The sequence below is a fragment of the Trichechus manatus genome, unplaced genomic scaffold, assembly GCF_000243295.1.
Source record: "Trichechus manatus latirostris isolate Lorelei unplaced genomic scaffold, TriManLat1.0 scaffold00010, whole genome shotgun sequence".
Taxonomy (NCBI): Eukaryota; Metazoa; Chordata; class Mammalia; order Sirenia; family Trichechidae; genus Trichechus; species Trichechus manatus.
The window spans coordinates 19,500,328-19,527,917 of record NW_004443946.1 but is presented as its reverse complement, the minus strand read 5'-3'; the positions used below and the strand labels follow the sequence as shown (position 1 = coordinate 19,527,917).

Sequence of the window (27,590 nt, the reverse complement as noted above, 5' to 3'; positions counted from 1 at the left end):
CAGGACAGAGTAGAACTGCCCCATAGGGTTTCCAAGGAGCAGCTGGTGGATTCGAACTGCCAACCTTTTGGTTAGCAGCCAAGCTCTTAACCACTGCGCCAATGTACCAAGTCAACTCAACGATAATTTTCTGTACTAGACATTTTACTTCTACATTTAAGTCAGTTCCTAAACATCTTTGAGATCCTCCTTTCTAAAGAAATTAACTCCTGTAGTAATTACTCCCTTCCCGTTACTCCTTTCTTCTGCCCTAACCTTCCCAGTTGCTACCTATTCTAATATTAATACACATCACCAGCTATTTCTACAAAGGCCTAAGGAATTAGAAGGCCATTGTTACATCCCAATGACTTCTATTAGCCTATGAAAGTGTTCAAATCTCTTATTTTTAAAAGAATATATACTCTTTGGATCTTGTACACTTCTCTAGCTACACTACTTTCCCCTGTTTTCCTTCAGAGCCAAACTCCTTTTTTATTTTATACCTTTTTGATTTTTAATTTTTTTTTTAATAGAAATGTTACATGCTACATTTAAAAAGTCAGAATAGGTAGCCAATAAGAAGAAAATAAAAATGATCATAATTCCCAAACCCAGGGATAATCCCTTTGGTATATATCCTTCCTGTATTTCTTTGCTTGTTTTTACCAAAATACTCACCGTCATATATCTATATCTGACAAAGGACTGGCAACCAGAACATATAAGGAATGCTTACAACTCAGTAAGACTAACAACTGATTTTAAAAATGGGGAAAAGATCTGAACAGACATTTCACAAAAGAAGGCACAGGAATGGCCAATAAACATATGGAAAAATGCTCAGCATCAACAGTTATTATAGAAATACAAATGAAAACAAGGTAACATTACACACCTGGTAGAATCATAAAATTTAAAAAGACTGATAATACCAAATGTTGGTGGGAATGTGGAACAACTCGAACTCTCATACATTGCTCATGGGAATGTAAAATGGTATACCCACTTTGGAAAAAGTCTAGCAGTTTCTTATATACTTAGCATGTGATCCAACAATTCCATTCCTAGGTATTAATCCAAGAGGAACGAGAACATTTGTTCATACAAAGACTTGTACACAAATGTTTACAGGAGCTTTATTCATAATAGTCCCAAACAGGAAACACAAATATCTATCAGCAGATGAATGGAAAAACAAACTGTGGCATATTCATACAATGTACTCAGCAAGAAATTGCAAACTCCTGATACACACAAGGATAAATCGCAAAAACATTATGCTGAGCAAAAGACTACATATTGTCTTACTCCGTTTCTATGAAATGTCCAGAAAAGGCAAATTTAACAAGACAGAAAACAGATCAGGGGATGTCTAAGGCCTGGGGTGGTGAGGGAGGGGATTACTGACTACAAAAGGGGCGCTTTGTGGAGTGATGGGTGCTTCTATTACTTGACTGTGATGGTAAATTACACGGTGTATATATTTACCAAAATATATTAAAGTATACAATAAAATGCACCCATTTTAACTGTGTATAAATTATATCTCAATAAACTGATTACCAAAAAAAGCATCTATAATCCTTAAACTCAGGAAAAATCATTTTGGTATATATCTTTTATCCTTTATCCTTATTTTTTACAAAATGAGATCATACTACTCATACTGTTTTATGTCTTTCATAATTCTTATTTTTATTTGAATCTAATAAACTATTGAAATATTTTTTCTATATTAAAAAGAAGCCCTGGTGTTGCAGTGGTTGAAACACTCAGCTGCTAATCGAAAGGTTGGTAGTTCAAACCCACCAGTCGCTCCACAGGAGAAAGATGTAGCAGTCTGCTTCTGTAAAGATTTCAACCTTGGAAACCCCATAGGGCAATTCTACTCTATCCTATAGGGTCACTATGAGTCGAAATCAACTCAATGGGCTTATGTTATTGAGTATGTTCTTCATTTCTATAACATAAATATGACCATTCTCATTGGCTCTGTCATTTATAGTATCAAGTCTAAGCTCTTTAGTATTGAATAGAAGGCCCTCTAGCCTCTTTTCCAGCCTTGTCTCTTGGCATTCCTCATGGCTTTTTTGGCCCAACTTTAAAATGCTTGTTTCCTTCACACACTATGCTGTCTCCCAACTATGACTGTGATCATGCTAGCTATCCCAGCTTCCTGAGATGCCTCTGTTTGCCTACATGATGCTGCTTACTGGTCTGGTTTTGAGAATTTTTGTCTTCTTTACGTTGAAGTGTAATCCATACTGAAGGCTGTAGTCTTTGATCTTCATCAGTAAATGCTTCAAGTCCTCTTCACTTTCAGCAAGCAGGGTTGTGTCATCTGCATAACACAGGTTGTTAATGAGTTCTCCTCTGATCCTGATGTCATATTTTTCTTCATATAGTCCAGTTTCTCAGATTATCTGCTCGGCATACAGATGGAATAAATATGGTGAAACAATACAACCCTGACGCACACCTTTCCTGATTTTAAACCACGCAATATCCCCTTTGTTCTGTTCAAATGACTGCCTCTTGGTCTATGTACGGGTTCCGTGTGAACACAACTAAGTGTTCTGGATTCCCATTCTTTGCAATGTTATCCATAATTTCTTATGATCCACACAGTCGAATGTCTTTGCATAGTCGATAAAATACAGGTAAACATCTTTCTGATATTCTCTGCTTTCAGCCAAAATCCATCTGACATCAGCAAAGATATTCCTCGTTACACGTCCTCTTCTGAATCCAGCTTGAATTTCTGGCAGTTCCCCGTCGATGAACTGCTGCGATCATTTTTGAATTATCTTCAGCAAAATTTTACATGCATGTGATATTAATGACATTGTTCAATAATTTCCACATTCTGTTGGATCATCTGTCTTTGGAATGGGCACAAATATGAATATCTTCCAGTTGGTTGGCGAAGTAGCTGTCCTACAAATTTCTTGGCATAGACAAGTTTGTTGAACTTGTTTGCTGAAGCATCTCAACTGGTATTCTGTCAATTTCTGAAGCCTTGTTTTTCGCCAATGCCTTCAGTGCAGCTTGGATTTCTTCCTCCACTACCACAGGTTCTTGATCATGTTACCAGTGGAAATGGCTGAGGATCAACCAATTCTTTCTGAAACAGTGACTCTGTGCATTCCTTCCCTCATGATAAAGAGAGAAATATTGAAGTTGTCAAGGATTTCATTTCACTTGGATCCACAATCAATGCCCATGGAAGGAGCAGTCAAGAAATTAAATGATGTATTGCATTCGACAAATGTGCTGCAAAAGACCTCTTAGAAGTGTTAAAGAGCAAAGATATAACTTTGATGACTAAGGTGTGCCTGACCCAAGCCATAGTATTTTCAATTGCCTCATATATATACAAAAACTGAACAATGAAAAAGGAAGACTAAAGAACTGACGCATTTGAATTACGGTGCTGGCAAAGAATACTGAATATACCATGGACTACCAGAAGAAGGAACAAATCTGTCTTGGAGGAAGTAGAGCCAGAATGCTCCTTAGACATGAGAATGGCAAGACTTCACCTCATTTACTTTTGACATGTTATCAGGAAGGACCAATCCCTGGAGAAGCACATTATACTCAGTAAAGCAGAGTCAGCGAAAAAAGGGAAGACCCTCAACGAGATGGAATGACACAGTGACTGCCAACAATGGGCTCAAACATACCTAAGGTTGTGAATATGGCGCAGAACCAGGCAACGTTTAGTTCTGTTACACATAGGGTCAACTATGAGTCAGAGCTGACTCAGGGTGCCTAACAACAACAATTTGCCTAGATAATACTTGCATGTCTTAGTTATCTAGTGCTGCTGTAACAGAAATACCACAAATGAGTGGCTTTAACAAACAGAAATGTACTTTCTTACAGTTTAGGAGGCTAGAGGTATGAATTCAGGGGAATGACTCTAGGGGAAGGCTTTCTCTCTGTCAGCTCTGGGGGAAGGTCCTTGACGCTTTTCAGTTTCTATTCCACAGTTCTCTAGTGATCTTCATGTGCCGTGGCATCTATCTTTCTTCATCTGTGCCTAACTGGTCCTTTCATATTTCAAAAGTGATTAGGTCTAAGACACCTTACACATCAATATGGCACCATTAACATAAAAAAAAAAACTTTATTCCCAAATGGGATCAAATCCACATATATAGAGGTTAGGGTTCCAACACACATTTGGGTGGGGGAGAAATACCATTCAATCCATAACAGTGCTCATCTTATAAAACTGGCCACACCTGATTTAAAACTTAATGTTACTGTTTTCCCACTAATTTTATCGTATTAGCTAGTACTAAACTAAGCTCATGGAAGACAGGAGCTATATATTTGGTTGTAGGTTGAAAAAAAACACACACACAAAAAAAAACTTTGTTCCTATACAGCATATCTTTAAAAGCACTTCACAAATACATATTATTCAAGAACAGTTTATTTTCTACACACTTTTTTTTTTTAACTAAGAAGTCTTTTTCTTATTAATTCACAAGAGTTCTTTATATATTTTTTATATATGCTGGACACAAGATTTTGTCATCCATATATATATTTATACACACACACACCTTGATATCTCAAAATCAAGTAATCCTGGTCTGTTGGCTTGCTGTTTTACTCTCTTAAAGGTGTCTTTGGATAGGCAAAAGTTCATTTAATAAAGTCCAAGTTCTCAACTTTTTCTTTATAAAAAGTTAAATGACCAAAAAAAACTTGTTTGCATTCATTAATATCTTAGGTCATCAAAAATATGGCCCTTGAATAATTCTGACAAATATTTTTCTTACTACCCAATTTTATAGTTTTATATACAAAGTTAACTCTTTTCATGAAATAGAGCTCTGCTTCTGAAATAAGTATATATTTTTTCAGGATAAAGTACATGCAGCAATTTTTTTTAAATCACAATAAATTAACATGCAGCAATTTTTTTACATCACAATAAATTAACATGTGATCAGCAGTAATTCAAATAAGCTTGTATTCACATCAGTGTTTTCCAATAATACTGCCTTACTATCACTAATAATTACCTTGTAGATGTCGACAAGATGTTCCGAATACATACCTCTTGTACAAGATCTTGTGCATTGGAGATAAGAGGAAATGGTGGACTGGCCTTGTTCATATGTACTGCGACAGCGTTGTGTATCTTAAATGCATTCTGGAAATCTTTGTTTTGTACAAGTTGTAAAAGCAGTGAAATGTCCTCCTGGCTCTGAGAATCTACCAAAGTATGTTGGATATGTTTAAGTGAAGAAAACAAGTCTTCCACTTCTAGTAGGAGAAGGAAAAGTTATCCAAAAATTAATCTTTTCAGTTTTAATTCATATGTGTATTAACATAAAAGTTCTTGAATCAGTAACAATTTAAATTTTAGAAACATGCATATTTCTGAGTGCCAAATCATTGTCATTTCAATGGTTTTTAAGTAAATGCCATAAAAATTATACAACAGAATAACTTGTATTTTTTTTAAGTGTTTTAATTATAAAACTAATACACATCGGGTAAGAGAACAAAAAACAAACAAAAGGTGATACATAAAGTTAAAATTCACCAATAATCCCATCACCTGGAAACAACTTTTTAAAAAAAAAATTTTAGGGTGCTTCCTTTTTCATTCTACAGTACAGGAGTCCCCCCTTATCTGTTTCAGTTACCTGCGGTCAACCAAGGCCCAAAAATGTTAAATGAGTACTGTGATGAAATCTTGTGCCATCCCACTCTGTCCCACCCGGGGACTACATTCACATAACTTTTATTACAGTATATTGTTATAATTGTTTTATTATTAGTATTGCTGTTAATCTCTTACTGTACCTGATTTATAAATTAAACTTTATCATAGGTATGTATGTATAGGACAAAACATAGTATATATAAGGTTTGGTACTATCCACGGTTTCAGGCATCCAAGGGCCCTCGCAGATAAGAGGGGACTACTGTATATTATAATCATTTTCCTACATACCAAATAGTCTTCAAAAACATTATTTATAATGGCTACACAATATCAATGCCCATGGAAGCAGCAGTCAGGAATTCAAACGACACACTGCATTGGGCAAATGTGCTGCAAAAGATGTCACTTTAAGGACTAAGGTGCGCCTGACCCAAGCCATGGTGTTTTCAATCGCCTCATATGCATGTGAAAGCTGGACAAGGAATAAGGAAGACCAAAGAAGAATTGATGCCTCTGAATTATGGTGTTGGTGAAGAATACTGAATATACCATGAACTGCCGGAAGGATAAACAAATCTGTCTTGGAAGAAGGACAGCCAGAATGCTCCTTAAAGCAAGTATGGCGAGTCTGAGTCTCACATACTTTGGACATGTTATCAGGAGGGATCAATCCCTGGAGAAGGACATTATGCTTGGTAAAGTAGAGGGTCAGCAAAAACGAGGAAGACCGTCAATGAGATAGACTGACACAATGGCTGCAACAATGGGCTCAAGCATAACAACTGTGAGGATGGCACAGGACCAGGAAGTGTTTCATTCTGTTGTACATAGGGTTGGTATGAGTACGAACCAACTCGTCGGTACCTAACAACAATAACATGATATTCTATTACATGGCTACACCATAATTTATGTAGCCATTACACTAAATCTGAGCATTTAGTTGCTTTCAATAGTTTGCTATTGTAAGTAATAATTCTCATTTTAATACATAATGATCATCCCTGCATATAAATTTGTCTGAGATCTCGATGTTTCCTTAAAATAATTCCTAGAAATATAATTTTTAAATAAAACAATCTGAAATTTTTAAAGCCAACCAGCTGCCTAGGGAGGCTTTACATCCCACTAGCAATATTTTCACCAATATTAAATGTTACGATTTGAAAAAATCCTCTTTCTTTGGTTAATAGAGAAGTTGAAGGTTATTCATACTTACCATGCACTTCTTTTCTGGTCCATAAACTCTTAGGAATATGTGAGTCTCTTAAAATTGTATGGAAAATTTTGGGTATATGTATGTGTGTGACAGCCTGTGACTGCACATAGACAAGCACGCATTTTTCTTGGAGAAGGTCTATACCCAGTTATGTAGTCTTGTTATCCCCTAATGGTTAAGAACCACTGGTAATCTCTGCTCCCCACCCCAACAGATGTGTGCATGCTTTGCCACATTTGTTGCAAATATTTTTCTAATTTTACCATTTGCCTGTTAATTGTATTTGTGGTAGCTTTTATTGTAGAAGTTTTCATCTCTTACATGTTAAAAATGATCCACCAACAGTGACTTCTTTCACCATTTTTATGATTATAAACTCCTTCTAGGCCATTAAATAAATATTTACTTAAATATTTTTAGCTTAAATGGCTTCTATTTCATAATTAACTTTAGTTCACTTGGAATTTATTTTCGGCACAGATTTAGGATGAAATTTTAACTTCATTTCTTCCTCCAAATGATTAACCAATTATTCTAGCACCATTTACTGAATACCAGTTGCCATCAAGTCGATTCCAATTCTTGGCAACCCCAAGTGTGCCAGAGTAGAACTGTGTTCCATAGGGTTTTCAACTGCTGATTTTTCAGAAGTAGACTGCCAGGCCTTTCTTCTGAGGCAGCTCTGAGTGGACTAGAAACTTTATTAGTAAGTAGCTGAGCTCGTTAATCATTTGTACCACCCAGGGACTTATTTACTGAATAATCCTTCCTTTTTCATTGATGTATGATGCCAACAAATTCTTACATATATCAGGGTCTGCTTCCATTCAACTGGTCCGTTAGAACCACAAAGTCTTATTATAGTAACATTATTATCTGTGTTCACATATTATATAACAAGCACCTGCTTTATCACTGTTATGGATTGAATTGTGTCCCCCCAAAATGTATATCAACTTGGCTAGGCCATGATTCCCAGTATTGTGTGATTGTCCTCCACTTTGTGATCTGATGTAATTATCCTATGTGTTGCAAATTCTAACCTTTAAGATGTTAATAAGGCAGGATTAGAGACAGTTACGTTAGTGAGGCAGGACACAATCTACAGGATTAGGCTGTATCTTGAGTCATTCTCTTTTGAGATATAAGAGAGGACTGAGCAGAGAAGAGAGGCACCTCATAACACCAAGAAAGAAGAGCCAGGAGCAAATCGTATCCTTTGGGCCTGGGGTCCCAATGACAAGGACTTTTCCCTAGAGACAACAAGAGACAGAAAACCTTCCCCTGGAGCTGGCACCCTGAATTCAGACTTCTAGCCTCCTAGACTGTGAGAGAACAAATTTCTCTGTTAAAGCCATCTACTTGTGGTATTTCTGTTATAGCAGCACTATATAACTAAGACAATCACTTTTTCAAAAATTTCTTGACTATTTAAAATAAGTTATAGAACTTTTTTTTTTTCCCAAGATACTCCTCATTACCGCTTTTCCATTCTTTCAAAAAGACAAGTTTTGCTGAGATTTTGACTGAAATTAAACCTCTAAATAAGTCTGGGAAAAACTCATATTGGAAATTATCTTACTACACCAGCAACATGAAAAAATACCTCCATTTAAGTCTTTTTGTTAGCTTTCTTCATATAAGACCTGCAGAAAGGCTGTTGGTTTTTGTATATTTATCTTGTACTGATATTTATACTTTACTGATCTCTTTTGTGGATTCTATAGTTCTTTAGCTGATTCTTCAGGTCTCCTTTTTCCCCAAAATGGAAAGAGCTTTAGTCGTCATTATAAAATACATGTTCATTAGTACAGATAGTCCCCAATCTGTGATGAGGTTGTTTCGATGACTACTGCATCATAAGTCAGTTCTGATGTAAGTCGAATACCTGTTTTTTTTTAGTTTTCATTACTATTGCCTTTTATTATCAGTATCTTTATAAATATGATCTTGATTTGTCTTTGGGGGTTGGAAATATTACATCTGAGAATGGTAATATCAGCAAATTACGCACTGCAACACTGTATGTAGTACATATTACTAACGATAAGATGTAATTTGTCATAACTCAAACGTGCCATAAGCCAGGGACTACCTGTAGTTAAAAACGCAGCAAAATGAATGACTAGAAAGTCATAACTGTCATTAGAATAAGCGAAGATGTTGTGACCTCAGAGTTAGATAAAACTTGAGCGATAACCAGAATCTAACAACATGCTAATATTCTATCCACAACAGTAGGTGAGAAAATGGAAGGTCAGATTACATCAAACTGAAAGATGTTACTACAGAATTACCAAGAATGTAAAGAATTTCCTCAGAGTGTAAAGGATTCAACAGCTTTAAAGTGTCTTTAAAGCAAGACAGAAAAACATTTAAATATTTTAAGCAAAAAAAGAATTACAAAACCAACAGAGCCGTTAGGGTAATTGGCTACATTCTTATGGGGACTATAGACTTTCCTGAATGGGACATAACCCTGTAAATAATGAGATTCCTGTTAAAATGTTTAGTAAATGCTAAAAGGGGCTCATCCTGGGTGTCAGGGCAAAGATCTTACCCTGAGCAAAAGCCTAGAGGGGTAACTACTGTCTCCCTGGTGGTCTCCTCAACCCCTGAGAGATTGAAGTTTTAAAGGCAAAAAAACAAAGCTTCTGAATAATCTCTCCTGTGAACCAAGCCAACCAAAAGAATACTAAAATACTAATATTATATATATATATGTGTGTATATATATATATAAATCTAGTCCTACGTCTCAGCTATAACTATTAATCCTATTTTGTTATACTACGTAGCTATACTATATAGCTTTTCAGACTCTCTTACATGTTAAAAATGCTGATATAACCATACAGATTACACTGTAAATGCTGTTTTGTAATCTAATTTTTCCAATTACTCCTTAGAATAAATTTTAGGATAAAGTTGCTGATCAGATAATAAAAACATTTAAAATTTTGATTCATATTGCCAAATTGTCCTCCCGGATGTACTGATTCACACTCTTACCAGCAATGAACGTGACTGAGTGCCTGTTTTCACAAGCCCAGACCAAACTAAAGATGATCAATCTCTTAATTTTTGATGATCTAGTAAGGAAAAAAAAACTTTTTTTTCTTTGCCTAGTAGTGAGGTTGAACATTATTTTCACAAGGTTAACAGCCATTTGTATTTCTTGTTTTGTCTATTTTCTGTTTAAATGCTGCTGCCTCTGTCCAGTAACATTCTAAAGGTCACACGGATGGGTGTTATCATATTAGTCATAAATGAAATAAGTTCCCCATCTTTACTCAGTTCTTTATTAATAAATTCTGAATGGAATTCTAACAAAAGGTCTTTTCTTTCATATTAAGTCTGATGTCATAATGAATCATAATTTTTGGCAACATGAATTCAGGGATTCTCATTTTGGCATACATTCTCACTCATATTTTAGTGTCATATAAAATTCTTAATTTCAAAGGTCAGAATATTTGGTTGCAGGTTTAAAAAAGAAACAAAAAATTTTGTTTCTATACTGCACATGTTAAAAGCCCCTCACAAATACATATCATTCAAGAACAGCTTATTTTCTATATACTCAAAGAAACGTTCCATTCTCTGATGCGGTAATTTAGGTTATGTCTGTTATTTAAAAAAACAAACCTCAGTTCTTTAATAAGTCGTACAATTCCAGAGGGAATTTTGAAAGTCCAATCAGCAGCTAAATCAGTCATGGCAAATAAGTACTCTCTTCTATAATAAAGATGAAGACCCACAGACAACGGAGTGAGAGTACAGAAGAGAGAGAGAACAGAGACCCCCTCCCATACACAGAAAGAGATGAGAGACCCCCTTGCCCACTCTCATACACAGAAAGAGAAAAGACACAAGGAGAAAGAGGCACATGGACAGAGAAACAGAAAGGGTAATGAGAACTACGGAACTAGAAAGATTAGCACAAGTCAGGGTGGGGAGAGGGCAAAGAGATACACAGAGGTAGGCAACATGGAGGGTGGGCAGCGATGGGGACACTCTGCAAAGGGGAAGGCAGAGGTATGCATAGCCAAACTTGACTTCGGTGACAAATTCCCTATCAGGAAGTTCTTCAGTCCAAATTCTCTGTCTGAGCTGTATCTATTTTCTCTTACTTGATTTTCAGTAGAAATTGTTTTAAGTGTCCATCATCTTCACTATCATTTCATACAACACTTAAATCTTATTTAATGTTAAAAGAGGAGACGTGATTTAAAAGAAAATCATATTTAGTTGTGTAATACAACTAAACAGAGAAATACAAATATACATCTAAGTCCACAAATCTACCTCTTGCACTCTTTCCCTCTGGCCTTCTTCTGGCAGCCTAAAATGTAAAAGAATGAAGATTCTAAAATAGGCAAGAGAAAGAAACCACCAAGAGTTGCTCTATTTGAAAATTCTACCTTCAAACATTCTCTCAGCCTTAAGCCATAAGTATAAGGCTGGGCAGCCACAGGAAGAATTTTTTGGCTGTAAGGATAAACACTAAAACAACCCAACAAAGCTGAGGAATCTCCATCTCTGCAGATCTTTCAAAGCAATGGTGACAACCATCTTGCCTGGATTAGCTTTGTTTATTTTTACTTATTGCTCTCATATACCCCCACATGAAAGCAAATAGTTTCTAGAGCTCTATTCCAGCATTAAAATTCTTCCACTTCAAAATGAAATAAAAAATTCTTCCACTTTGTTGTTTAAATAATACCAATTCTTTTAACCTATCCTTAGAAATTTCTAGATTCCAATCAACTTCATGACTTTTTCCCTGAAACTCACAAGATTTCTTTTCCTCTAAACTCTATGATCAAATAGACTATTCAGATGAGCGACTTAATATTATCGAATATGAAGAAATTCTAACGGTTTTGAGTTTATCTGTCATTGTTAGTTGCCCTCAAGTCGATTCCAACTCACAGCAACCCCACGTGTGCAGAATAGAACTGCTCCATAGGGCTTTCAAGGGTGTGACCTTTTGGAAGCAAATCACCAAGCCTGTCTTCCAATGCCCTTTTAGGCGCACTCAAACTGCCAGCCTTTTGGCTAATAGTTGAGCGAGTAACCATTTGCGCCACCCAGGGACCTACTCATATCTATCTGCGGGATCAAAATGTAAAAATTCATTCAGGAAATCTTTGCTTAAATAACTTTTTCATTTAATAACAAAATTCAGATCTCTGAATACCTATTTTTAGTGGACTAGTCAAACTGAATTTATTAAAAATAATCAGAAACTTATGAAAGATCCTAAACAGTAATCACTTAACAAACTAGGTTAACAAATCAAAAACAAATACCAGCCTAGTATATAAGCAGCTATAGTTGAGAGAAACAGCAGAGCAAAAATCCTACCTGTAAACTTGATAAGACAATGTGAAACTATCATTGAAATGACTACTATTCAACCAAGTAGAAAAGTTTCATAATTTTTCACTGGACAAAGTTGAAAGGAGCTTGCTGAGGGAGGAAAAAATCCCAAATTTGGAGTTAGAATACCCAGGTTCTAGCAATAGTTTGATCACTTACTAGTTGTATTATGTATCACTGACAACTCACTTCAAGTCTCTGGTCCTTTTTATAAAATGATGGGGGGGGTGGTTCAAGTAGGACAGTATTTCTCAAACTTTTTTTGTCAGCAATCCATTAAAAATAGATGTACTTTAAGATTAGACTGGACTATGGGACATAAAATGATACTCGTGAAGAGTATGCTTCTCAGCTCAAGTAGACACATGAGACTAAATGGGCAGCTCCTGTCCAGAGGCGAGATGAGAAGGCAAGAGGGTCAGGAGTTGTTTGAATGGACATGGGAAATCCAGGATGGAAGGGAGGAGTGTGTCGTCACAGTATAGGGAGAGCAACCAGGGTCGCATAACAATGTGTGTATAAATTTCTGTATGAGAAACTAACCTGAACTATAAACTTTCACTTAAAGCCCAATAAAAAAAATATATATGCACTTTATTTCTCAAATCAGTATACACAAACCTATTTGAAACAAAAGGCTTATGAATACTTACATGCAATACACTTTGACATTTTCTATTTTATACTAGTTCATAAAAAATTGATAAGAAGGCTAAAATAAAAAAGACAATAACAAGCAGTTGTGTGGATGTAAAGAAATTAGAATCCTTATACATTGCTGGTGGGAATGTAAAATGATGCAGCTGTTGTAAAAAACAGTATGGCAGTTCCTCAATAAGTTAAACACAGGATTACCATATGACCCAGATTCTACTCCTATATATACATTCAAGAGAACTAAAAGCATGTTCACACAAAAACTTGTACATGAATGTTCACAGCAGCACTATTCACAATAGTAAAAAGGTGGAAACAACCCACAGGTCCATCAACTAAGGAATGGATAAATAAAATGTGGTATATCTATATACCAAAAAAACAAACCTGTTACCATCAAGTAGCCATAAAAAGGAATGAAGTGCTGATTTCATGTTACAACTTGGGAAGAACCTTGAAAACATTATGCTAAGTGAAAGAAACCAGTCACAAAAGACCACATGTTGTATAATCCCATTCATGTGAAATGTCCATAATAGGCAATTCCATAGAGACCGAAAGTAGATTAGTGGTTGCCCGGGGCTAGGGGAAGAGGAGAATGGGGAGTGACTGCTAATGGACACAGGGTTTCTTTTTGGGGTGATGTAAATGTTCTAGAATTAGATAGTAGTGATGGTTGCACAACCTTGTGAACATACTAAAAACACTGAATTGTACACTTTATAAGGGTGCATTTTATGGTGTATGAATTATATCTCAATAAAGCTGTTATTTTAAAAATGAAATAAAAAATTATTGGTTGAGATCCAAATTGATTTCATGAACTAGAAAATTAGATGATCTCTCTAGTAGTTGCTGATTCTTACAAAAGTTAAATTTCATTCAAACCTACAATGCACAACATGCTTACATACATTTTTTAATGTAGTTTTCAAGACAATCCTGCGATTGAGGCTCAGAAAAGGTAACTAACTTGCGCAAGGTCAACAGCAATTAAGTGGAGATAAAAAGTATTTAAACTTAGTTTTGACTCCAAACTCTCAACTCTTCCAATATGCCATCATCATGCATTTCTGAATATAATTATAATGAAGCGTTTGCAAGAAGGAAAAAATTAAAAGACTGATTATTACTTAACAGGTGGAACTAAGTTTTGACACATTTAGTTCTTCAAAGACTAAATTATGTGGCAGTTGATTATTTTTCAGTAGAATTATATTTAATAAGCAAAAATCACACATGTATACATATATTTTAATGTTTTTAATCTTAGTTTAGCTCCAATTTTAGCAATTTGATCAATTCAGAAAAATTTCAAACGGTTCTAATACTTTAAACATAAAACCTAGTATTAAAAGGAGTAATCATTTCAGTTCGGGGCGGGGGGGATCATTGAAAGAATGGCTAATAAAGTTTGTTTGGAACTATCTACAGCAGTTGAAGAAAAATATGATGGCTAAAGTAACTTTTTAGAAATATGCTGAGCTAAAACTCAAGGTTTCTTGGCAGTGAAATGTTGTTTGCTGGTTTTAAACTTTACTTTAAAAGTCAACCTTGAGAAAGTTTATTAAAATCAGCCAAAATTCTAATATAGCCAATGGTCAATCAAAGTCACTATCAGGAAAAAATATTTTACTTCAAAATGTTCAGTGCCAGAATACTCTTTTGACTTAACAGTCTGAATGTCCAGAGGATATCTGGCAAAAAATTATGTATGCACTAATCAAGACTGATACATGCTATTATTAATATCATGAAATTTTTTTTTCTTCTGCTTTATTCATCCTAATTTTCTTCCCCTTTTTGTGTCTTTTTTTTCTTTTTCTCCTTCTTCACACTAGAGCATCTGGTGTAGATTAGAAAGCCTCTAATCACAAACTTCAAGAATTTCCTTATAAGCCACAAAACACAGAGCTCGCCATGGAGGTACATGTGTGTCTGTCTTTTCCTGGAATCTCTTCAAAGGAATATCATATAGTTACATATGACATGGTAGTCTTTCCTAGTTCATCCCCTTTAAATATTTCATCAACTGTATTCCCTTGTCCATTTTCTTGGCCCAAAATTACTTAGCTGTGGAAACAAAGAAAGTGAAATCTAAAATCTAGAGATATGTGAAAATTATCCTACTCTACTTCACCCACTCTAACTTGCATTCTGTTCTTTTCTCAAGATTTCTCTCACAAGGTAGTTTACTTTGCTAATGAAAGAGAAAACAATGATATTTATTTGCATCATAGTTTTAAAAACGCATGCCAATTTAAGGAATGTTGCCTCCCTAATATATCAAAATTTTTACTATTTATAATACTAATACTAAATATCCATTTGAAATTAAGTTCCCATATTACTATTCTCTAATTTTAGATAAAATTCTCACCGTTTTCAAGAATATTCCATTCATCCCATCTATTTCTATCAATTCCATTCCTGTACTTCTATTATTTATTATACAGTGTCAAATTTACAAATACCTTCATAAAAAAACCACAACCCCAGTCAATTAAACCTTCCCAATCACATTTTCAATTCTTAAAAGAGTACTTATACTACTCACAGATAAATGATGATGTATCATTTGGAAACTGAAGGCTCCCTCTCAAAAAAAATAAATCAGTTGCCCCATCCCTCCCTCATTTAAAACCAGCTGCTTCTAGCTGTGGAAAAGGCCGAGGCACTGTCTTCTATCATGTGTGTATTAATCAAAATACTGGCAGGGGAGTACCATTTCAGGGGAGTACTTCTGCTGTAGTTTGATGCGTTAGCAGATTTTTAACATGAAAAAAATGTTCATTGCAAAGCTACATACTACACTTCATTTTTAAATGAAAACTTAAAACTGATTATATGCAAAAATAGGCTATGACTGACCATCTCAACTTTATAATTTATGTTAACTTCTCATGCTCCCTACAATTAATAGACATTTGTGTTAAATACATTAACATTAAATCTACCACCTAATTCTCAAAACAGTAAATCTTCTCCCATCCAAGAAATGAATTAAAAATACTTGGTATTATATTTCAAATTACTTTAAAATAAAACATGTGAAAAGAGCCTCAATTTCAAGAATCATGCAAAGATACTCTTGAAAACCACAATGGATTACAAATTGGAAGAAAATGTAGCTGCCCTTTAATCTACACTTGTAGCAAAGTTAGAAAAGGAACAATCATACAGACAAAGGAAAAAGCAAAAAAATTTAGAAGAAATGTCCTCTAATTTTCTGTGCTTAGCAAAAAAAAAAAAACAACTTTTTACCAAGTGAATTGGCTTAAGCTGTATTTGCTTCCTTAATGTGATTATATCAATATTATCTACTAGATGAACATTTATGCCTGATACAGATGAAGCAAATGGACAAATACCTTAATCTTAAAGAAATCTAAACAGAAAACCAGAAGAATCAATCCAGGCTTAGGCTGGATATATTACAATGTAAACTTCCTTCAAGTCATAGAGAATATTTACAGAATGTTTTAATAAAAAAAAAAATAAGGGGGGGTGGGATGGGAGATGAGGATCAGTAAGAGACCATCAGGAATGAAGTATTTTTACTCCAACAAAACTCTTAGGAAAAAAAGAGCATAAAATTCCGTCATATAATAAAAAAAAAAATGAAGTCTTCAGTTTTCACTATAACATCTGAAGACATTTAGCCGACTTCACTATCACTTAACACACGTCTATGGTTTCTTAAAACAGAGAAGCGTGTACATCTGCTTTCTCTCAACAAATGTGGATCCTGGCATTCCCCTTGAGAATGGGAACAAAACAAGGATGCCCTTTATCACCACTCTTATTCAATATTGTACTGGAAGTCCTAGCTACAGCAATAAGGCAATTAAGGGTATCCAAATTGGAAAGGAATAAGTAAAACTATGCTTATTCACAGATGACAAGAAAATCCCAGAGACTCTACAAGAAAGTTACTGGAACTAAAAGAAGGATTCAGCAAAGTTGCAGGGTACAAGATCAACACACAAAAATCAGTTGGGTACCTATACATTAACAAAGAGAACTCTGAAAAGGAAATCAAGAGAATAGCACTTGAAATACTCCCCAAAAGGATAAAATACCTAGGAATAAACCTAACAAGGGATGTAAATGACTTATACAACGAAAACCATAAAACAGTACTGTAAGAAACTAAGAGATCTACATAAATGCTCATGGATTGGAAGGCTTAACATTGTGAAAATGTCAGTATTACCAAAAGCAAATCTATAGAGATAATGCAATCCCAATCCAAATCCCAACAACATTCTTTAATGAAATGGAAAAACTAATCCCCAACTTTACATGGAAAGGAAGGAGGCCCCGAATAGCTGAAGCAACATTGAAGAAGAAGAGTAAAGTAGGAGGCCTCACACTTTCCTATCTCAAAACTTCCTATATAGCCACGGTAATCAAAACAACCTGGACTGGTTCAATGACAGACACAGAGACCAATGGAATACAACTGAGAATCCAGAAGTAAATCTATCCATCTATAGGCAGCTGATCTTCGACAAAGGGTCCATTCAATGGGGGAAGAAACAGTCTCTTTAACAAATGGTGCTGGCAAAACTGGATATCCATATGCAGAAAAATGAATCACGATCCATATCGCACACCATACACAAAAACTAAGTCAAAATGGATCAGAGACCTAAATGTTAAAGCTAAAACTATAAAGTTCCTGGAAGACAACAGGGTCAAAACTAGGGGACCTAATTTTTGGCATGAATAGTCTATTAAAACAATAAAAAAAAGTACAAATGACAGAAGATAATTTAGATAACTGTGACTTCCTAAATATTAAATACTTACGCTCATCAAAAGACTTTACCAAGAGAGTAAAAAGAGAACCTACAGACTGGGAAAAAAAATCTTTGACAGCGACATATCTGATAAGGGTCTAATCTCTAAGATATATAGAAAACTTCAACAACTCAACAACAAAAATACAAACAATCCAATCAAAAAATGGGCAATGGACATGAACAGATACTTCACCAAAGAGGACATTCAGGCAGCCAACAAATACATGAAAAGATGTTTGTGATCATTAGCCATTAGAAAGATGCAAATCAAAACTACAATGAGATACCATCTCATCCCTGCAAAAATGGCAATGATCAAAACAACAGAAAACAACAAATGCTGGTGAGGCTGTGGCGGGGACTGAACTCTTATACATTGCTGCTGGGATTGTAAAATGGTAAAACCACTAAGGAAAACAGTATGGCACTTCCTCAAAAAGCTAGAAATAAAAATACCTTATGATCCAGCAATCCCACTCCTAGGTATATATCCTAGTGATATAAAGAGCAGTGACAGGAATATACATATGCACAGCTATGTTCACTGCAGCTTTACTCACAATAGCAAAAAGACGGAAACAACCTAGGTCCCCATCAATGGATGAATGGATAAGCAAACTGTGGTACATACATACAATGGAATATCTACGCAATTATAAAGAATAATGATGAGTCCATGAAACATCTTATAACATGGATGAATCTGGAGGACATTATGCTGAGTGAAGTAAGTCAATAACAAAAAGACAAATATTGTATGGTCTCACTATTACAAAAAGTTAAGAATAGATTACACACAGAAAGCAAAGTTCTTTGATGGTTACCAGGGATAGGAGGGAGAGAGAGGGGGAATCGCTTTCTAGGTAGGGGACACTTGTCACTTTTGGTGATGGGAAAGGCAATTCTAAATATGACTAAAATCAGCACAATCTGACCAAGGTAAGTAAAGACACTAAGAAGTACATGCGAAAAGGGGACAATTTCAGTAAATGCTGTAACACGTACAATTTTCCAACAACAGTAAAAACAACCAAAAATATGTGTGTGGTTACACAGGTAGATATGGATGCACATATGTGTATAGGAAGGCATATGCAAGTAAATGCACATGCATGTATATGTGTATCTGTAGGCATATGTACATACATGTTTGTGTGTGCTGCATACGTATCCACATATATAACAAACCACATAAGTAGTAGCACAGTTACAGAGGCTTTCTAGATATACCCAAGCAACTCATGGGATTGGTTTACTGGGTCAAAAGGCTTGGGACCATCGTACTGGGGGACAACTTAGTCAGCTGGCATAACATAGTTCACAAAAATAATGTTCTACATCCTAGTTTGGTAAGTAGCGTCTGGGGTCTTAAAAGCTTGTGAGCAGCCATCTAAGATACAATTATTGGTCTCTATTCATACGGAACAAAGGAGACTGACAGAAATCAAAGGCTCCAAGAAGAAACTAGTCCATGGGACTAATAGCCCACACAAACCACAGCCTTTTCTAACCTGAGACCAGAAGAACTAGATAGTGCCTGGCTACCACTACTGCCCATTCTCACCAGGAACACAATAGAAGGTTCCAGATAGAATGGGAGAAAAATGTACAACAAAATTCAAATTCCTAAGAAAGATCAGACCTACTGTTCTGATAGAGACTGGAAGAACCCCCAAGACTACTGCCCTAAGATACTCTTTGAATTTGGAATTGAAGCTATTTCTGCAGGTCACCTTTCAGCCAAATAATATATTGGCTTATAAAATAAACAATATCTATCACCTGTGAGTCATGTGCTCCCTTAAACAATTAACTATATAAGACCAAACAGTCAACATTTACCCAAAAGCGAAGATGACAAGGCAAGGAGGGGAAGGGAAGCTAGAACAATGAAAACAGAACAAACAGAATGGAAATAATGAGAACACTGACACATTGTAAAAATTCTAACCAATGGCACGGCATAATTGTATAAAATTGTTAAAGGGGAACCTGATTTGCTGTGTAAACTTTCACCTAAAACACAATAAAATATTATTTAAAAAAAAAAAGAAATGTGGATACTTAATGAATTTTTAATAAAAAAGCAGACGATGTAGATGTAGTAGAAACTGTTCCAGACGTGTGATAAGAGACTTAGTAAGGGACAAATCTAGCCTTTGGCAGATAAGATAAAGGTGCTCTACTCTGGGTAGCCACAGCTCTGGCCCACGAAGCACAGATAGCTGTCAATTCCCCACTCAAACTCTCTGCTTTGTGTAGTACACCAACTGCAGAGCCAGAACTGGCAAATTCAAAATTGGCCCTACGACTATCAGCTGTGCTATCCTAAACACGTGACTTAACTCTCTGAGGCTCAATTTCTTCATCTCCAAAACGGAGATTATAGAGGCCTGTTAACAGGATTCTTGTGGGTATTACATACAATGGCATTTGCTAAAACACCTAGTATACCGCTCAACAGACACTCAAGTGAATGGCAAAACAACAACAAAAACTCTCCTTCCACAGAAGAGTGGAAGTATCTCTCTCCACATCTATAAATAATACATTACCAAGAAATAAAATATTTATTTAAGTTAGCTTGGTTTTAAGGGAGCACAAATTAATGTATACCTCAGCATTTCCCAAAATGAGTTCTACCAAATCCTAACTGCAATTCAGTGAGCAGCCATGTGTGTGCAGGAAGGGGGTGCTAAGTTCAATGTGCACTTGACATCAACTTCTCTTAGAGATTCATAATGCCTATTAGCATTTTAAAGGCTCCAAGAAGTTCTATAAGAAGAAGCTGTTTAACTTGTTTAATCCAGTGTTCTCAAATTTATTTGATCACAAGAATTTGGGGGGGAGGGGACATATTTTATGTGTTAGATGCCATATGAACAGCACCAGCCCCTCTTTTTGCCAGTCATTAATTTAAGAAATCAAATAGATTTTAAGCTACACATATTAACTTAATTACTATATTTCACAAACTGTAAGGAAATCAGACATTCAAAATCTGAAAATTGCTTTTCAGTTTGTGAGTTTCATCTAAAAGGTGAATTTCAAGGCTTTAAATGTTAGGTCACAAGTAGAAAATTTTAATTCAAAGATTATATCTAAAAAACATGTTGTAGTGACTGAACTTATTTAAGCCACACGCTCTAGCTGGTTGATAGTAAGAACTGATCTTGGTCGAGAATTCAAATGTACCCTTACTTACATTCTCTTACACCACTCTTCCTTCTCATACACGCTTATGTTAAGGCATAGATAAACTAAAGCAAAAACATCCTGCTGTTTTTACTTACCTAATATTTTCACAGCATAATGAGGACTTTCTAGGACAATTCCTTCTTCTGTATCAAATATAGGGTTATCTATTCCAGTCTTTGGAGGAATTTGGGCTAGTTTCTTAAGTCTCATGGAAGAATTAAGGTCAAGTTCTTGTTTTTTCCCTTCTTCCTCTCGCCTACGCCTCATGTCTTCCTGTTGTTGCCGAATGCGTTCCAACTGTGCACTTCGACGTACTGGCATCATCCTGGTGCCCAAATCTCCAGGGCAGTCAACAGCCATCTCTCGGTGCTTCTGGTATTCCTCTGGTGATGCAAGATCAACATTTTTTACTTCGCTGTCTGATTCCTCTGTAACATGCCCATTCATATGGGATGTTGTCATGGTTATCTATAAAAACCTGTACCACTTTTTATAAATCAATTTTTCCTATATAGCCAATTCTCTTGATTTTGTAGTATAAAATCCATGTTACTTCCAAAAAAAAAAAAAACCACAGAAACTTCTCACATCACATAATAATGCTATGAAAAAATATCCATGAAGGAAATCTATGGGGAAAGATGAGGGGAAAAAAGTATAAGAATTATAATACAAAAGCAAATTTTACATAGCTCATTTCTAATCTCACACAATGTAGAAAATATCTAGTAAGTATATAATATTATTTTGCTATATGGGTTAAGTACTTTCCTTTCATTTTACAAATAATGCCGAGGAAATCAAGATGTTTCAAAAAAAAAATCCACCTCCCAAGAATTTGAAGCATACTGTTTAATTTTACAGCTGACAAAAAGGATACACTGGAGAAGGAATTCACTTAGAAAAGTTTAGCAAAGCAGAAAAGTAAGAAAGCTTTAGGTATTAGTTTGGTAGAGAATAGGTTGCTTAAGGTATGAAAAAGTATTTCAATCATCTTTGTATAGTTATCTCGACACACTACTTTACACCCAACTATTACACATGGGATAAATAACTTCCTAATTAACTGCTAAAGAAACCAATGAAGGTCAACTGACTTGGTATATAGTAAGCTGTGTTGGTGATTCACTTGAGATAATGACGATATTTTGGGGGCAATTCATCTTTAGGAGTTTATGAGATAAAGAAGATACTTAACAAACAAGAAACTTTAATTAGCAGCTAAGGCACGATAAAACTACATTAAGTGAGAAAAGGACTACTTGGTTATCAATGTATATAACTGGTCATACTAAAAGGGAACTGGAGTTAACTCTTCATGAGGATTCATTTAGAGAAAATGAGGATTCATTTAGAGAAAATGATAGTATCTATTACCACTCAAAAAATGTTAAAGTCATAAACCATAGTCATAATGTACAGCAAAAAGAACATACTGGACCTTGAGACAAGAAAGTTTATTTTTAATTCTGGTTCTGCTACTTCCTCTAGCTTTATGATTTAAGGCCAGTTAGCTACCCTCTCAGAAGAACCTCAGATTTCTCATTTGAAAAATTTACTCATAAAATTGTTGTGAGTTTTAAATGAAATAACATATGTGTTTTAAAACAAACCATATGTATACTAATTCTTATATTAATTTGATTCTCCTATTAAAAAAAAAAGTCCAACATTATTTTAGACAAGAAAAATACTTTACTGGATGACACCAGCTTTTCATCAAGAAACTCAGTCATAAATAGGTAGATTATATATGTTTAAACCCACACATTAAATCTAATTAATCTTCTTTCACTCAAGACTTCAAAAATATATATAATAATAAACCAACTTCCTCCTTGGTTTGAGCATCACTTCAGTAAATTAGTTGGTTAGAGCATGATGTCAACTAAGCAAAAGTAGTTTTCTTCCAGAAAATATTCCTAATGCCAGCCAATCTTCCCTCAAACAAACATCTAGAGTCACAGTGAAAACAGGTACAGAAGACCTAGACTGTCAGGAAAACCACTAGGCCAACAACCAAAAAAATGGATGCAAGCTACATGAGCTACTAGTATTACATTTTCACATGAATTTTAGAAGACTCTTCTGACTTCCATCCAAATATTTACATTCTCTCTTTATTTTATAACTATAGTGATCTACTCATAAGTATCTTATTTACCATTAGATTGCTTTCTATTTCGTTAGAATGAGAACTATCACATTTATGTTAGGCAATTTTTAAACTTCATATGTTGATTATATGCAAATGCAAATTCAGCTAATTTAATGTTTTCATTACAAGTAAGCAGAAATTTGTGTAGGAGTTACTGCAGTGCTCTGCTTAAGTTTAATTTTAAAAATCTAAGAGTGTACATACTCCCAGAAAGTTAAAACTCTCAACCACCTCTATTTACAAAAGTTACTGGATATTAAAAATCAAAGTTAAGAATGAGTAATGTATTTTTTACTTAAATATGTCTGCTTGTCTACAAAAATTATGTATCTGAAATTAAAACTCCCAGCTTAAAAACTATCAGACTATAGTCTTATTCACTATGCTAGAGATCATGAGGGAAAATTATAGACCATGCAGGAGACTGGGTCAAGTGATCAGGGTCAGAGTTCTCATGCGTAGACTATAATCATGCTTGTCTATCTGGATCTAGTCTTATCTTCTGCAAAAAATTTCTGCAACTTGATATTAATCTGCTTAAAATTCCACTTGATCATCTCCCCTGAAGTGTACACAGCCTACTGGGAGAGAATGAAAAGAAAATAAATGGTTATTCTTCCCCAGTTGGTCTCTCCTCACTAGATTATAAACCCATTAAAGATACGGGTCATGTCTTGTGTTTATACCCCCAGTGCTTAGCACAATACAAGACCTATAAGAAATGCCCAATAAATATTTGTTGAACTAAACTTTGAAATGGCACAAATTCACAGAGGATGGATTCTACAACTTAGTCTATGGTAAGGGTGATGGGAAACATTCAAAACATAAGAATACATTTCTTTGAGCTATATTTCAAAGAACAACTAAAAACTACCCAGATTAAAAAAAAAAAAAAAAACTAGCCAGACAGAAAAAGGGTATGTTCAGGCAGAGGGAAACACATGACCAACAGGAAGGAGGAATACGAGAGTAAGGCACTTTCAGAAAGCTGAACACAATGCAATAAAGCTAGATGGGACAATGGGAGGATATAGTACATGAATAACGATGGAAACTGGGAAGGCAAGCAAAGGGCCAAACTGAGAAGTATTTAAGAGCTAAAGACTTTGACCTTTACCCTGAAAGTAATAAGAATCACTAAAATATTTTAAGCAGGAGATGACATGATTATATTCACTTTTATAGAAGGCAGAGGTTGAAGCGTGGAGGTTTGGCTAAAGGATGGCAATGGACCAGTCTAAAGGCAACTATAAGAAATGAGGTCCTGAACTAAAACAGTGAGAGTGGAGAAAAGATACACTCAAGAAATATTTAGGGCATAGAATCAATAGAACTTGGTGTCTATATTCATATAAGAGGGCAAAATGACAGGAACAGCAGGAAGAGGATGAGGAGGAAGCAGGAGCTGTAACAGCAATAGTAATAACTACAACTAAGATTTACTGAGCACTTCTTTATATGCCAGACAATATTCCAAGCACTTCACACAGTGAAATAAGTATTCATTTATTTAATCTTCATTAGAACTCTAGAAGTAGGCCTCTTTTACAGAATGAGGAATGAAGACTAAGGCAGGCCTTGAAGATAGGATGAATAGGGAAGCAGCAATATGAACTAAAGGCAGGAAGAACAAAGGCATGGGAAAAGAATAAACAAGGGTAGTTTAACTAAAGCAGCTTGTACAGGAGAGTAGTGGAAGATATGGCTAGAAAACTTGATTGGTACAGCTTGTGAAAGGTCTTAAATATAAGTCCTAACTCTCTAGGCATAAGAGAGTCATCAAAGATTTTGAAAAGAGGAACGATTTACACATAAATTTAATTGAACATTTACCCCTGGCTAGGAACTAGGGTTACAGAAACAGGATCCCTGTCCATTAGTCTATCTACCTAAATGTCCTACCAACCCTAACCAAACCCACTACCATTGAGTCTATTCCAACTCATAGTGACCCTGTAGAACACAGTAGAACTGCCCTAAAGGGTTTCCAAGGCTGTAAATCTTTACAGAGCAGACTGTCACATCTTTCTCCCACAGAGTGGCTGGTGGGTTCAGAGTGGCTGGCAGGTTCAAACTGCCAACCTTTTCAGTTAGCAGCCAAGCACTTAACCACTGTGCTACCAGGGCTCCTCAAATGTCCTACCAAGGATCTAGAAATTCATAACGTTCAAAATTAAACTTAAAAGTTCTTCTAGAATCCTACAGTTTTAGCATTAAACAGAAAATCCATGAATATTCTAGCTCATATATGCAGTCAATATATATAATAAACAGCAAAAGAGTTGCCGTTCAAAGGAATTACACTCTGTCTCTCAAAAATAAAGTTCTTTGATAATTCAGAAGCCTGGTAAATGACTGAATGAGAGAACTACTTCCTTTTATGCAAATAATCAACTGTTTTTCGGAAGACAGGCCTGGCAATCTGCTTCTTAAAGGGCACAGCCTTCAAAACCCTAAGAAGCAGTTCTACTCTGCACACATGGGGTTGCAATGAGTCGGAATCGACCTGACACCAACTAACAACAACATGCAGATCATGGAGTTACAAGTTACTGGCCCTAAGAGTATTCCTCCCTTGTCAGTCCAAACAAACATCTCAAAGGTCCACATTTCAAATCCTTATCAGAATCCCTGTCTCCCACACCCTCCCAAAAAAATAATAAAAAATTTTTACACTGTCAACACAGCAAGAAAACAAATTTTTCAAGTTGGTAAGCCAAAGCTGTTTCAAACCTAACTTCAAACAAGTGGGGGAGAAAGGGCTTTGCTTGTGTGAATTAGCTATGGGAGAAGGGGGGTAAAAGGAAGCTAAATAAGCTTCACTGGAGATGTGTAAATAATTGAGGTTGGGGGGCCTGAAATAGCCTGAGGGGTACACTGAAAGCTCAGTACCAAGAGGCAGAATCATTTGTGTATGAGGTGTGGAACATGACAGGTTAGCAGGAAGACAATTTCCTATATATCATTTTCCTGATTTTTAAGCAGAGGTAAATATAAAACATTACAATTCATATGCATAAACATGGTCGTCAGTATACACTAGTGTCCGGAACTCTGGGATTTTTTTCAATTCACTCCTTCTCCCCTTCTCCTGCAAGTAATGCCCTTTGACCAGCAGCTGGGAAGTCTCATTTTAAGTGATCAGCATTCCTCAGACATTCTAAGAGGCTGGACTATTTGCTTCCATAGAAACAGCTTTGTCAGCTAACACAGGATTCAGGCCAAGAATAGTGAAAAGAACTTACATTATTCAAATTAGAAAGATCTTGTCTACTATCCTCTTAGTTTCTCTTCTCTGGTTTTTCACAGAATTCAGGCTAACTTTCCTAGTCTGTAAAATAGAAAAATGAGATGATTAATCAAGTGTTAAAGTCTGCCGTGTTTTTTAAGGGGAGAAAGGAGGGAGGGGGATTAATTCAATGATACCCAATTCTGTTCACAGATGGCTATGATTTCTTAGTAGAAAGTTGTAAAAAATGCACCCACTCCCAAGTCTCTAATGGACATCAGTTAAACTCAATGTCAATCATCTGAAATCAGTAAAGAGAAAGAAATATAATCAGTTGAAAACCTTTTTAAAAAGGGTATATGCCGTTTTAGCCTATTTTTTTTTAATGAAGCTTTTTGGCTTCTAGATTAAGGCTCAAACAAAATTACAGTTGTTTCTTTTAACTACAACTTCTGGATCTATTTTAAACACTACAAATAATTTATGATGTCAAGAAAATAAGAAGGTTAGGATCCAGAAAGATTAAAAAGAAAAAATTTTGACACACAGGAGCCACAGTTAACTAAACAGGAAATGCTGGTGCTATAGTGAAGACCCAGAAAGAACAGGATCCTGCACTAATGAAGTTTACATTCTGGTAGAGTAATAATAACAAGCAAACAAATACATAACATGATTTCAGATAAAGAGCTACAGAGAAAATAAAACAGGGTAAAATAATAGAAAGTGATGTTTAGACAGAGCAAAATAAAATAAGATGTCAAGGAAGACATGAATAGATATATGCACACCCACGTTCACTGCAGCACTGTTCACAATAGCAAAAAGATGGAAACAACCTAGGTGCCCATCAATGGACAAATGGATAAACAAATTATGGTATATCCACACAACAGAATACTACGCAACGATAAAGAACAACGATGAAGCCGTGAAACATCTTATAACATGGAGGAATCTGGAGGGCATTATGCTGAGTGAATTTAGTCAGTAACAGAAGGACAAATATTGTATAAGACCACTATTGTAAGAATTCAAGAAAAGGTTTAAACACAGAAGAAAACATTCTTTGACGGTTATGAGGGTAGGGAGGGAGGGTGATGGTTATTCACTAACTAGACTGTAGACAAGAATTATCTTAGGTGAAGGGAAGGACAGCATACACTACAGGGGAAGTCAGCACAACTGGACTAAACCAAAGCTAAGAAGTTTCCTGAATACAATCAAACACTTTGAGGGACAGAGTAGCAGGGGTG

At 35.5% G+C, this 27,590-nt stretch overlaps 1 protein-coding gene across 3 annotated transcripts in view; it reads right to left on the bottom strand.

Annotated features, from left to right (window-relative positions):
- Positions 1-27,590, bottom strand: part of PALS1 (protein associated with LIN7 1, MAGUK p55 family member) — a 108,591-nt gene that overhangs the window by 40,338 nt on the left and 40,663 nt on the right. For all 3 annotated transcript variants that reach the window (XM_004370961.2, XM_023726302.1, XM_023726303.1), the window contains 3 exons: positions 26,351-26,436; positions 21,040-21,573; positions 5,060-5,268 (listed from right to left, as the gene is read on the bottom strand). In XM_004370961.2, coding sequence (XP_004371018.1) covers positions 5,060-5,268; positions 21,040-21,406 — 576 coding nt within the window. In that variant the 5' untranslated portion in view covers positions 21,407-21,573; positions 26,351-26,436. The remainder of the gene's footprint in view (positions 1-5,059; positions 5,269-21,039; positions 21,574-26,350; positions 26,437-27,590) is intronic.